Source organism: Anabrus simplex, chromosome 6 (genome assembly GCF_040414725.1).
Source record: "Anabrus simplex isolate iqAnaSimp1 chromosome 6, ASM4041472v1, whole genome shotgun sequence".
In the NCBI taxonomy this organism is placed as follows: Eukaryota; Metazoa; Arthropoda; class Insecta; order Orthoptera; family Tettigoniidae; genus Anabrus; species Anabrus simplex.
In genome coordinates, this window is record NC_090270.1 from 257,065,628 (window position 1) to 257,080,530 (window position 14,903).

The 14,903-nt window shown below is 39.5% G+C and overlaps 1 protein-coding gene across 3 annotated transcripts in view; it reads right to left on the bottom strand.

Moving 5' to 3' along the window:
* Positions 1-14,903, bottom strand: part of dor (vacuolar protein sorting-associated protein 18 dor) — a 291,400-nt gene that overhangs the window by 141,524 nt on the left and 134,973 nt on the right. For all 3 annotated transcript variants that reach the window (XM_067149280.2, XM_067149279.2, XM_067149281.2), the window contains one exon: positions 832-998. In XM_067149280.2, the coding sequence (XP_067005381.2) occupies positions 832-998 (167 nt within the window). The remainder of the gene's footprint in view (positions 1-831; positions 999-14,903) is intronic.

Sequence of the window (14,903 nt, forward strand, 5' to 3'; positions counted from 1 at the left end):
ATATAAATTATAAACAGGAGAGTTTTTCCACCTATTCAATACTTAGTTGTATTTACAATGTTATTTACATTACATGGGACTAGTTTCAACCCTAGTCCGGGTCGTCATCAGCCATATTAAATATACACAATATTTGGCGAAATCGTAAAACATGTTTCTAAGCAGTAAGAATCTTATGAATATATAATTTACAATATGAAGTGTGGTTGAATTAGGCAAGGTGCTATGGCGCTCAAAATGTTGCAAATGAAAGTGAAATATTATGTGTGACACAGGTGAGCAATAAATAATACAAGTACACTAAACATGCTAAAAAGTCTGGAATAAAAGTACAAATGAGATGCTCAGTGTTGTAGGTCAAAAATTTCAGTATGATTTTAGACTCATGGAATTCAGTAGGTCCTGGTAATATATAACGGTTGTGGTCGAGTGCTATGGTATTAAGAATGAACAAAATATAAACGGACACATATATAAAAATAAACAAGTATGTACAATGTCTGAGTAACAAAATGTGTAGTTTTGTCGGTGAATGCAAAACTGCTTCAGTTAAAGGTTCTTAAAAGGTTATACACGATTTTCCATAGAAGTTCGAAAACTCGCCCATAAACACATTAAAATCAGTATGAAACATACCCCAAAACAAGATTTCTTCATTAAAAAATTATTTAAGATCTAATTTTATAATCTGGCTTCTTCAGCTATTAATAAGCAAACTCCCTATAACAGAGAGAAGGCTTCGAGACAACATATTTTACATTTGGTAGGTACTCCTTTTCCATTCTTAATTATTGGATATTTCTATGTTAAATTCATAATTTACAGACTTACCTGATCATCATCACAGGTGACTAGAGCTGGAAGCAGTTTAGCAGGATTCAAGTTCCGCCCCTGAGCAATGAGTGCCTGGACAGTCTGCTTAGGAATTGCCTGCATCAGTGTGGGAGAGAACTGGTAGAACAATTCCTTACGGCCATGTTTCTTCAGGATGTCAAGAGCTGAAAGTGAAACAGCACACCTTACTTGACAGGAGCAATGATGACAACTATCCACTGAGTTTCTAAATGTTTCCATCAAATATGACAACGAACCCATTCCACTTTGAGGTTGGGAAAATACCACACAATATCTAGTTCACATGCGTAATATTAACCGATCATATGTTAGCAATCAACAATGCTCTATGTAATGTTATTAAAACCAGTAGATAAGACTGTGACAATCTTAAACGATCTCAGATAAGTAATGACTCAAAAAGCACATTCAACCAGATCACAAGCAACCAGCTCGGGATATAAAGGGTAAGTCACACAATTAACTAACACTTCCTACAAATTTCATAGACATTCTCTAACACTACAAGTTTTCTTTCTTTCTAATTCTACATATCGCATATTACACAATCAAATGCCAACAGCTCACAATAGTTAAATTATACCAACTTATTTTAGGGAGGTTCTCTCCTAATCACAAAAACAATACTCATAAGATGACATCATATCAACAGACGGCAAGAACTTCCACACCAGTGTATATCGGTTTTGAAAGTGGAACAATTTCAGCCCTGTTTTACTGAATGTGACAGCATCACTGATTTGAATCCATATTTTATCATAGACTCTGTTCAAACATTTGACCAATTTGTGTATATCTGTCTGACATAGCAGATCCTGTACAGTTTTCTCACCAAATGATGACAAGTGCTATTATGATTACAGTGAAACTCAGTTAAGAAGTCCTCGCATAAGAAGTTTTCCCGCCTAAGAAGTGTGATATTCTAGGTCCCTTGATCAATTGCATTAAGATATACGTATATTTTTCCCATTTAAAGTGTTATGTTGTAAATCTATTTCCCGGTTAAACAGTTCATCTTATAGAGCCCCTTGAGATAGAAAAAGTATGCTCAAAGCAGCCCAGGGTTAGAACCCTCCAGTCTCCGCGCAAGTTGCACTCTGTGTTAGACCGTTCGTGCGCTTGCGACGTGTGTCTGTCTCTGGTGTCACGGAACCTGTGCAGGCTTGCCAAGGTCATATGACATCACGCTATAACAACACGGACACCAGATGCTCACTCTCACCTTGTGGAATCGAATCGAACCCATCAGTCGAAATTTCCACTCCACCGTTCCATCTATCGGAATAGAATCGAACGGGATTCTACGTGGGAAATATAAAGCATGCAATGGATGGTTTGATAAAGCTTTAATGCAGTAATTTGCGGACCGTGACAGGGTGAAGTCATTAATTGAGGTGGCCTAAACATTAATTAAAAACCGTAAAGTGTATCTGTCCACAACATTACTGTTAATCTATCACAAAATTGAATATTCTAACCTGTTTGATTTTTCATTCCCTTGCTTATTTCCTTCCAGGCATTCTCTCTTATGTTGTTGTTACAGTAATACTTATGGTTCTTGTCGTAGAGGAAATTACATTTTTGAACTAAACTGATAAGATTTTCCGTGTCCATTATTAGTGAGGTGAACAAAAACGACTTCCCGACTCTATGCAGGAAACAGCCGACTTGCCAGCTGATACACATGCCACCAAACAGCCAGCCAAAAGATCCCAATCGTCTACGAAGTTGAACGAATGTTGATAGCCAACTGGGTGTTGGTGGGAGGCACGCAGAGGCATTGCAATACCACGTGTTGGCATAAAATTGAAAGTTATTTTTAATTTTACTTTTATAAGAGCTAAACATTGTATTATCATGTCACTCGTAATTATTACATCATATTATTAGAACGTCTTGATTTATAAATTTTATTTTTGTTCTGTATTGATAGCCACCAAATATCATAAAAAGAAAGAAAGGTTCCACCTAATCAATACTTATTTATTATCACATGTATGATGGAATATCACATGTATAATAGGACCGGTTTCGACCTCTTACAAGGTCATCCTCAGCTGCATTCGAATCCTATGTTTGCATTTTGTATTATGCCTCATTCCTAAAAGCTTTATGACATATTCTGAAATTTAACAACATTATGTTGATTACGCTTTTGCTAAGAGTTCCAATGTTTCAACGTAGCTAAAATTAAAACAAGTTAAATACTCTTATTACATAATATAATGACCCAATATACACATGTAATTATAAAAAGGATTTGTTTTTTCTTTCTAATGCATAATGTAAGAATAATTTGCACTTGACTGGCGTATTTTACTGCTAATTTGCTGCTGTAATATTCACAAATATCAACAAAGCTCGCCTCATACATGACTAAACATTTATAAGAAAGAAACTTGTTTTAAGTGAATAGGCCTATGGTAAATTATTCTTACATTATGCGTTAGAAAGAAAAGACGAATCCTTTTTATAATTACATGTGTATATTGGGTCATTATGTTATGTAATAAGAGTATTTAACTTGTTTTAATTTTAGCTATGTTGTAACATTGGAACTCTTAGCAAAAGTGTAATCAACATAATGTTGTTAAATTTCAGAATATGTCATAAAGCTTTTAGGAATGAGGCATAATTCAAAATGCAAACATAGGATTCAAATGCAGCTGAGGATGACCTTGTAAGAGGTCGAAACCGGTCCTATTATACATGTGATATTCCATCATACATGTGATAATAAATAAGTACTGATTAGGTGGAACCTTTCTTTCTTTTTATGATATTTATTAGAACGTAGCACAAGGATGAGGAGACATGAAATAAAATTCTCGCAGGGAAAGAAACTGTTTACGTTTAGATGTGCTAGTGTTGCTACTGCGCCTTTATCACTCCTACGTAATACCCCAGATACTTTTCCATGCACTCATTCCTGCAACTCTGAACCTGTGTTTCTTTTCTTCATTACCTATAGCATGAAGAGGATTGAAGCGGGAAAATAAACTCAATACTAGCTTGGCCATGCGGTACTTGCAAAACAGCCAGAAACTACACCCGTTGCCATAACAACAAGTAGGAATGGAGGGGCGATTTAGGCCTAGGTTCTAAGAATCTCTAAGAATAAGTTGCCAGATTTCCCATTTGCTGCCGTTATCCTTGAAGCAGGTGTCGGGGGTGTTAGGAAGATAGAAAGCACGTGCTAACAAACTGTAGTACACGTCTTGTCTTTGCGTCTTGTAAGCCTAAGCTACGGATTGCCAAGCATAGTGTAGCGTCGTAATTAGTATGAATAGGAGTCGGTGAAGTTAGTTGTACTTGTAATATCAACGTACAAACGTTTTAAGTGAAAATGAGCGGAACTCAGAGGAAAGAGATCAAGCGACAGGCACTAACAATAAAAGACAAAGTGGAGATTATAAGGAAAGTGGAGTCGTCTACACTTTCCCGTGTTGCTTTGGCAAAGGAGCTGTGGATGCCACCATCTAACTTGAATGGCATTATAGCAAAGAAAGAAGAGATCTTTGCTTCTGCAAGGAATACTTCAGCAAACTGCAAGGAAGTTAAATCTGACAAGTACGATGAAATAGAAAAAGCTGTGCTAATATGGTTTAAACAGCAGCAAAGTTTAAACATACCTTTCAGTGGGACTATTGTGAAGGAGAAAGCCGAAAAATTGCATGCAAATTAAGGGTACCTTTTTGTCACCATAAGACCTATCTGTGTTGGTGCGACGTAAAGCAAAAATAGGCAAAAAAAAGGGGGGGGGGTACCTTTTACCATGCCGAACAGGTGGCTGGAGCACTTTAAAAATAGAGCCGGCATCGTTTACAAAACAATTTGTGGCAAAGCAGAGAGTGTAAGTGCGGAGGAAAGGGAAGCGTGGAAGGAAATGGTTTTGCCTGCTAAAATAAGTACACCTTGCAACGTTTTTAATCTCGATGAATTTGCACTTTTTCACCAGCTTATTCCGGATACGTCTCCAGTTTTGAAGGGAGGATCTTGCCACGGGGTAAAATTAAGTAAAGTGCGAGTTACGGTATTGGTTGGAGCTAATATGGAAGGAACTGAAAAACTACCTCAACTGATGATAGGGAAGTCTAGAAAGCCATGTTGTTTAAAAAATGTCAGGAATTTACTGTGCAAGTACACCAGCAACAAGTCAGCTTGGATGACAAGTTCCCTGTTTGAAGATTATATGCAGGCATTAGATGTGAAAATGGGGAGCCAGAACAGGAAGATTGTGGTGTTTATGGACCACTGCCCGTGCTCATCCCAAGGAATGGCCTTATTTAAGGAACATCAAGGTAGAATTTTTTCCACTGAATACTACATCGGTACTACAGCTCATGGACCAAAGAATGGATAAGGTATTGAAGCAGAGGTACCAAAAATCAGTTGTGCGCCGTATGCTGCTACGCATAGAAGCAGGCAAACCATCTCTTTTGGACACAATGCATTTCATTGCCTCATCATGGGATTCAGTGGATCCTGTAATAATAGCAAATTGCTTCAAGAAAGCAGGCTTCGGTGGTGGTACCAACAGCATTGTTATGGAAGTTGGTGATTAACAGCCTGGGTGCTGGAAAACTATACAGGAGAAGATGTAGATTACCAGTAGTTTCAACAACTTCACTGCCATTCATGATATGGTAATCACTTGCGAGGAGCAGGCCATCGATCAGATCTGCAAGGAAATTCAGGCAGGAGATGAGGAGATTGAAGAAGAAGAAGAAGAAGAAGAAGAAGAAGAAGAAGAAGAAGAAGAAGAAGAAGAAGAAGAAGAAGAAGAAGAAGAAGAAGAAGAAGAAGAAGAGGTTGAGTAAGAGAATCCCCCAAGACCATCTTGCAGTGAGGCAAGCATCTGCCTTGAAAAACTGAGACGGTTTATGGAACGTTCAGCCTGTGTGCCTCAGAACACATAAAGGCAATGTGGGAAGTGGAGAGGTTTATACTTCAAGAAAGCAGTAAAAACTGGAAACAGTCACCATGGACAATTTCTTTTCCAAGTAGGAGCCTAGACTTTTGTGTTTGAAAATGTATTTAATGTCTAATGCAGTACAGAATTTACATTATGTACAGTTCCAGCTTACCGTTTTAATGTTCTTAGTATTTCTTATCTCTTGTACAAGGTTTTATATAATATGTTCCCTTCTCTTATCAAATATATTTATAATACGGTATATTCAATTATTTTACTTTATCTCTAAAAATATTGTCATGATAATCAAATTTTTATATTGTGGCTTTCTGTTAGCAGCTCTTATAATTATATCAGCCTATTTTGGTATTCCTCACAAACAAGGAAATCTGTGGGCTGTGTGTTTCACATGTATTTCAAAGTACAGATTAAGTTTTTGGGCATTACCCCTTTTAAGAAGTTTCCTGCTTAAGAAACTTTTTTTTGCAGTCCCTTGAAAAACTTCTTAACAGAGATTCACTTGTTAACAAAAAACACACAGCTGTGCATATGAATTTTGAATCAACAATGCTCTGTGTAAACTGCTGCAAATAATATGTGGAGGTATGAAAGTGAATCTTGAACGAACGCAGGTATGTGATGAGGATGTTAACATATGTTATTATCACCATAATTTAGAATTGTACATATTTTCCCTTTGGGTGTTCCAAAAAGCAACGGACTCTGTAAAAAATCAGGGTTCCATTTCACAAAATGGTCATCATGAGAGTTTATATAATGATCAAGGCCAAATTTTAACTTGTACTAGGAACAGTGAATGAAGAACAAGTCACAGCACTGATCTCAAAAGTTCACTTTATCTAAATCAGGGTCTTATAAACCATTGAAGATGACAGTATCTAACTACTCTTGAAGAATGTATTTTAAATATCCATGAAACACAAATATAGAACAATTTACTACACTGTTCATTTTTCATTCAGATTGAGAGAGCTTAGATGATCTGTCCAATGATTCCTTCTTCATCTGATACTCAAGGAGAATGATATTTTAACTATGACAACTTGGCAAAATGTAACTCTCATCTCCTATAGATCATCTTCCTATTCAGAAGCAAATACTTCAGGCAGAACCCAAATAAAAACTTTCCAACGTTCTCCTGTGGACAAGGTTTTCCACTAGCAGTTAATATTGTGCATGTGAACTAGATGTGTGGCGATTACAACAATATGAACGTTGTACTTTTCCGACTTCAAAACAAGATAGAACAGGTTCCATGTGAGAACATCTCTTCTCTTCAGTTCTTCCACTTATGGCCCATGAACATATTAATACTATTTGTTTAACATCCATTAGAATGCTATCAGTTTTACGGGGCATTGCACTGCCAAAAGTTTGTGTAAGTAAATCTACTGACAAGTCTTCACATTTTTAAATGCCAATGACGTCAGGGCAGCTTCTAAACATAGAGAGAAATCATAATAAACTGGCTCAGATCAAGAACAATATATAGAGTTAGAAGTGGTTGTGGAAGTAAGGAACTTGAAGGAACTTATCAGGAAACAATTTAATGAAGAAGTCAGCTAAGGATAATATGATGCCAAGCATGGTTGGCAGTTATAAAAATTTTAGTGAAAAAAGAAAAGGATGGCAGAAACATGTTCCAAGCAGGACATTCCAGAAATCATTAATGAACAACGGGAGTGAGGTTTAGTGTTTTTTTTCTTTTTCAATCTGTCTTGTGTCACACCAACACAGATAGGTCTTATGGCGACGATGAGATAGGAAAGGAGTAGTATAATTGGACAGTTAGGGCGCCACCACCCCCACCGGCTCCCAGAGGCCACCTCCACCACCACCACAGCCAGAGGCCTCCCAGATGCCTCCTCCACCACCACCACAGCCAGAGGCCTCCCAGAGGCCTCCTCCACCACCCGCGGGAAATTTGAATTTGTAAACAAAGCCACGTGCTTTTTGACAGCTGTCATCGACAACAACGCATCGCTAACCTCAGTACTGCTATCTTGGCGGGCCTAAACCTTAGTGCTACCAACTTAACCTCACTAGCGTGAGATAAACAAATCCACGTGCAGCTGTCATCCGCCATCTTTAATCCATAGAGCACAGTGCTGCCCTCTTTAGCTACTTACCTTTGAAATGTGGTACGTCACAGCTGTCATCCGCCATCTTGCATCCGAAACCTCAGTGCTGCACTCTTTAGCTAGATACCTTTGAAATGTAGTGGCGGCAAATTCTTTATGCTCTTGTTTGGAAACAAAGCCACGTGCAGCTGTCATCCGCCATCTTTAATCCAGAGAGCACCGTGCTGCCCTCTTTAGCTACTTACCTTTGAAATGTGGTAGGTCACAGCTGTCATCCGCCATCTTGCATCACAAACCTCAGTGCTGCACTCTTTAGCTAGATACCTTTGAAATGTAGTGGCGGCAAATTCCACGTGCTCTTGTTTGGAAACAAAGCCACGTGCAGCTGTCATCCGCCATCTTTAATCCAGAGAGCACCGTGCTGCCCTCTTTAGCTACTTACCTTTGAAATGTGGTACGTCACAGCTGTCATCCGCCATCTTGCATCGCAAACCTCAGTGCTGCACTCTTTAGCTAGATACCTTTGAAATGTAGTGGCGGCAATTTGAAAAATTCTTTATGCTCCTGTTTGGAAACAAACCTATGCGCTTTTTTGTCAGCTATCATCCGCCATCTTTAATCTAGAGAGCACCGTGCTGCCCTCTATGTGGTGGTGGTAAATTCTACACGCTCTTGTTTGGAAACAAACCCATGTGCTTTTCTGACAGCTGTCAACCGCCAGAGAGCACCGTGCTGCCCTCTTTATGCCGGTGGCAAATTCTACGTGCTTTTTGACAGCTGTCATCCGCCATCTTTAATCAAGAGAGCACCGTGCTGCCATCTTTAGCTAGATACCTTTGAAATGTGGTGGCGGCAACTTCCACGTGCTCTTGTTTAGTAAACAAAGCCACGTGCTTTTTTGACAGCTATCATCCGCCATCTTTAATCAATAGAGCACTGTGCTGCTATCATGCGGGTAATTTCGTCAGCCGTCATCCACCATCTTTAATCTACAGAGCACCGTGCTGCTCTCTGTAGTAGCGGGCAATTTGAAAAGTTCTGTTACTTGTCATCCGTCATCTTTAATCAACAAAGCATCCTACTGCTATCTTTAGCTACATACATTTAACATGTGGTGGCGGATAATTTGAAAATAAAAACCTTCCGTTAGCTATCATCCGCCATCTTTATTCAACAGAGCATCGTGCTGCTATCTCTAGCTACATACATTTAACATGTGGTGACGGCAATTTGAAATTCTATCTAGATGCCATCTTTAATCAACAGAGCACCGTGCTGCTATCCCTTTGAATTGTGGTGACGGATAATTTGAAATTCCGTTAGCTATCATCATTAAACATTAGTGCATTCGCTAACCTAACCTCTCATCTACTATCTTGAAGGAGATTATACGACACCTCCTCTACCTCCTGCTCTTCCTCCTCCCCTACCTCCTCCTCCTCCTCCTACTCCTCTGTCAAGGCATAACTTTATCGAACACGCATCGCGAAGGCAAGAGTGTGCAGCGATATGCATGTTTAGACTTGCGGATTACGAAAGAAACATAACAAGACTTGAATCGAACACTGCACTCGATGTCGTTAACTTCAACATGTGATTAAAACATTGTCTGGTGTGTTCAGAACACTACATAAGTAGAATCGAACGCTGTACAACATGTTAGGGGATACCTTTGTTCTAAGAAGATCAGATTGAAACATAACAAGACTAGAATTGAACACTGCACTCGATGTCGTTAACCTTAACATGTGATCAGAACATTGATTGATGTGTTCAGATCACTAAACAAGTAGAAGCGAACACTGTACAACATGTTAGGGGATACCTTTGTTCTAAGAAAATTAGATTGCAAAATAACAAGACTAGAATCGAACACTACACTCGATGTCGTTAACCTTAACATGTGATCAGAACATTGATCGATGTGTTCAGATCACTAAACAAGTAGAGCCGAACACTGTACAACATGTCAGGGGGTACCTTTGTTCTAAGAAAATTTGATTGAAACATAACAAGACTAGAACCGAACACTGTACAACATGTTAGGGGATACCTTTGTTCTAAGAAGATCAGATTGAAACATAACAAGACTAGAATTGAACACTGCACTCGATGTCGTTAACCTTAACATGTGATCAGAACATTGATTGATGTGTTCAGATCACTAAACAAGTAGAACCGAACACTGTACAACACGTTAGGGGATACCTTTGTTCTAAGAAAATTAGATTGAAACATTACAAGACTAGAATCGAACACTGCACTCGATGTCGTTAACCTTAACATGTGATCCGATACATGTTAGGGGATACCTTTGTTCTAAGAAAATTAGATTGAAACATAGCAAGACTAGAATCGAACACTGTAAGAACATTGTTTGATGTGTTCAGAGCAAAAATACAACTTCAATGATTTACCTAGTGTAAAAATCAAAAACACACACTGTGCACATATCGCATAGCTATCTCGCCTATCACTTGCCTAGTATGAAAATCAAAAGCACACTGTGCACATATCGCATAGCTAACTCGGCAACACTTCAAATGATTTGCTTAGTACGAAAATAAAAAAAATCTATACCGCGTAGCTAACTCATTCATCACACTGCTAAGACGCTTAGTAATTGCAAATACACTGATATATGTCATACGAAAATCAAGAAAGCACACTGCGTAGCAAACTCGCTCGGGTCACTCGCTTAGTAATTGCAACACGACTAGAACACTGATACACGTTACTCTTTTTTTTCTCGAAAAACACACACACAGATAAGAATGTTCCGAGATACTACATACTTACATTTTTTTTTTTAAATAGGGGGGGTGAAAGATCATAAATTATATGTACACATGTTGTCTCCTCCAAGTTGTAAGACAAAATAGACGCAGTACTGCGAATTTCCGCTCTAGCTGGCGAACGGAAGTAGCATGATATCTCAGCAAAAAAATACGCGTGAGCTTGCATACAAGCAAGTCAGACACAATGATGGATACCGCAATTCAAATCCTGGCAACTTATGCCGTCAGGAAGGGCATCCGGCGAGCATCTAGCTGTAGATCCCTGATTCTCGTGTTAGAAAGAGCACCTAGTTGTAAAACAGATTCTTAATCCGAGTTCTTTGACGTCAGGAAGGGCAACCGGCTGAAAACAATAGTGTACGATAAGAGGCTAGATACTGCCAGTTTTGCGTCAGGAAGGGCAACTAGTCTTAAAACAAATTCTTGTGATTTAAAATCTCGCGCCAGGAAGGGCATCCGGCTGTAAAACAATAGTTCGTGATACAGCGATTTAAAATCTAAGAAGAGCATCTAGCTGTAAATCCCCGATTCTCGTGTTAGAAAGGGCAAGTAGTTGTAAAACAGATTCTTAATCCGAGTTCTTTGACGTCAGGAAGGGCAACCGGTCGAAAACAATAGTGTATGATGTAAGAGGCTAGATACTGCCAGTTTTGCGTCAGGAAGGGCAACTAGTCCTAAAACAAATTCCTGCGATTTAAAATCTTAGTTTTGCGTCAGGAAGGGCATCCGGCTGTAAAACAATAGTTCGTGATACAGCGATTTAAAATCTAAGAAGAGCATCTAGCTGTAAATCCCCGATTCCCGTGTTAGAAAGGGTAACTAGTTGTAAAACAGATTCTTAATCCTAGTTCTTTGACGTCAGGAAGGGCAACCGGTCGAAAACAATAGTGTATGATGTAAGAGGCTAGATACTGCCAGTTTTGCGTCAGGAAGGGCAACTAGTCTTAAAACAAATTCTTGCGATTTAAAATCTTAGTTTTGCGTCAGGAAGGGCATCCGGAGTAAAACAATAGTTCGTGACACAGCGATTTAAAATCTAAGAAGTGTATCTAGCTGTAAAACCCCGATTCTCGTGTTAAAAAGAGCATCTAGTTGTAAAACAGATTCTTAATCCGAGTTCTTTGACGTCAGGAAGGGTAACCGGTCGAAAACAATAGTGTATGATGTAAGAGGCTAGATACAGCCAGTTTTGCGTCAGGAAGGGCAACTAGTCTTAAAACAAATTCTTGCGATTTAAAATCTTAGTTTTGCGTCAGGAAGGGCATCCGGCTGTAAAACAATAGATCGTGATACACCGATTTAAAATCTAAGAAGAGCATCTAGCTGTAAATCCCTGATTCTCGTGTTAGAAAGGGTAACTAGTTGTAAAACAGATTCTTAATCCTAGTTCTTTGACGTCAGGAAGGGCAACCGGTCGAAAACAATAGTGTATGATGTAAGAGGCTAGATACTGCCAGTTTTGCGTCAGGAAGGGCAACTAGTCTTAAAACAAATTCTTGCGATTTAAAATCTTAGTTTTGCGTCAGGAAGGGCATCCGGCTGTAAAACAATAGTTCGTGATACAGCGATTTAAAATCTAAGAAGAGCATCTAGCTGTGAATTCCCGATTCTCGTGTTAGAAAGAGCAATTAGTTGTAAAACAGATTCTTAATCCGAGTTCTTTGACGTCAGGAAGGGCAACCGGTCGAAAACAATAGTGTATGATGTAAGAGGCTAAATACTACCAGTTTTGCGTCAGGAAGGGCAACTAGTCTTAAAACAAATTCTTGCGATTTAAAATCTGTAAAACATATTTTTAATCCCAAGAGAATCGAACCCGAGACTACCGGGTGAGAGGCATGCACACTAAACCAAACTGTAGGCTATAGGTTACATTTTTTTTGTTCCACAGTCTTTGAAGTTGTATCGGCGCAGTCATTCAGAGCGAGGTGCGGAATGCATGTGTTGGCTGAAATTGTACACGCATCCTCCGGCTGTAGTAACCTTGAACGAAGACACTGCGTGGTGATAAGCTACTTGTAACTCACGGAATGTCTTCTTAGCTGAGTAGCATTCAGCCCGTGTAAGCTCCTAACACAAAATATCATGATTGTACGGAGAGGTTAAAACACAGTGCCAGCATATAGCCCACTCCTATCGAAAGAGCCTGCACGGCGCCAGCATGTAGGCTACTCCTGTTGAAGGGGCCTGTACAAGGTTTAACACCCCTCCATCAACAGCCCTTACTTAATGCTGGCTTTTTGCACGCCCTCGAAACTACCTAAGAATGTAATATACAATAGTAGGGAGAGGGTAAAACCCGGTGCCGGCACATAGCCTACTCGTACCGAAGAAGCCTGCACAAAGCTTAACGCCTCCATCCGACAAATGAATCACCCTCAACACACTTGTACTCACAATCATTTTCGAAGGAGTCTGCAAAGGTTTAACATCCCCATCAACAGCCCTTACTTAATGCTAGCTTTTTTGCACACCCCGCCTCTTAGATCATACACCATAGTTTTACGACCGGTTACCCTTCCTGACTAGGACTTTAAATCGCAGTATACGCGACAAATCAGTTGTAGCGGGTTTTATAACTAGATGTCTCAGTACCGGCACATAGCCTACTCCTACCGAAGAAGCCTGCACAAGGCTTATTGCCTCCATCCGACAGATGAATCACCATCAACGTCTTGTACTCACAATAATTTTCGAAGGAGTCTGCACAAGGTTTAACGCCCCCTATCAACAGCCCTTACTTAATGCTGGCTTTTTTGCACACCCCGCCTCTTAGATCATACACCATAGTTTTACGACCGGTTACCCTTCCTGACTAGGATTTTAAATCGCAGTATACGCGATAAATTTGTTGTAGCGGGTTTTATAACTAGATATCCCAGTGCCGGCACATAGCCTACTCCTACCGAAGAAGCCTGCACACAGCTTAACGCCTCCATCCGACAAATGAATCACCCTCAACACTCTTCAATCATTCCCGCTACTTCGGGAGATAGCAGGTTCGAACTCCTACTGTCGGAAGCTGTAAAAAATAGCAAATGCTAGGCGAGGGACCTGCGCGATCATCATAACATGATCTAGCCGGATGCCCTTCCTGACGGCATAAGTTGCCAGGATTTGAATCGCGGTATCCATCATTGTGTCTGACTTGCGTGTATGCAAGCTCACGCGTATTTTTTTGCTGAGATATCATGCTACTTCCGTTCGCCAGCTAGAGCGGAAACTCGCAGTACTGCGTCTATTTCATCTTACAACTTGGAGGAGACAACATGTGTACATATAATTTATGATCTTTCAACCCCCTATTTTTTTAACAAAAAAACATGTAAGTATGTAGTATCTCGGAACATTCTTATCTGTGTGTGTGTTTTTCGAGAAAAAAAAGAGTAACGTGTATCAGTGTTCTAGTCGTGTTGCAATTACTAAGCGAGTGACCCGAGCAAGTTGGCTGCGCAGTGTGCTTTCTTGATTTTCGTATGACATATATCAGTGTATTTGCAATTACTAAGCGTCTTAGCAGTGCGATGAACGAGTTAGCTACGCGGTATAGATTTTTTTTATTTTCGTACTAAGCAAATCATCTGAAGTGTTGCCGAGTTAGCTATGCGATATGTGCACAGTGTGCTTTTGATTTTCATACTAGGCAAGTGATAGGCGAGATAGCTATGCGATATGTGCACAGTGTGTGTTTTTGATTTTTACACTAGGTAAATCATTGAAGTTGTATTTTTGCTCTGAACACATCAAACAATGTTCTTACAGTGTTCGATTCTAGTCTTGCTATGTTTCAATCTAATTTTCTTAGAACAAAGGTATCCCCTAACATGTTGTATCGGATCACATGTTAAGGTTAACGACATCGAGTGCAGTGTTCGATTCTAGTCTTGTTATGTTTCAATCTAATTTTCTTAGAACAAAGGTATCCCCTAACATGTTGTACAGTGTTCGGTTCTACTTGTTTAGTGATCTGAACACATCAATCAATGTTCTGATCACATGTTAAGGTTAACGACATCGAGTGCAGTGTTCAATTCTAGTCTTGTTATGTTTCAATCTGATCTTCTTAGAACAAAGGTATCCCCTAACATGTTGTACAGTGTTCGGTTCTAGTCTTGTTATGTTTCAATCAAATTTTCTTAGAACAAAGGTACCCCCTGACATGTTGTACAGTGTTCGGCTCTACTTGTTTAGTGATCTGAACACATCCATCAATGTTCTGATCACATGTTAAGA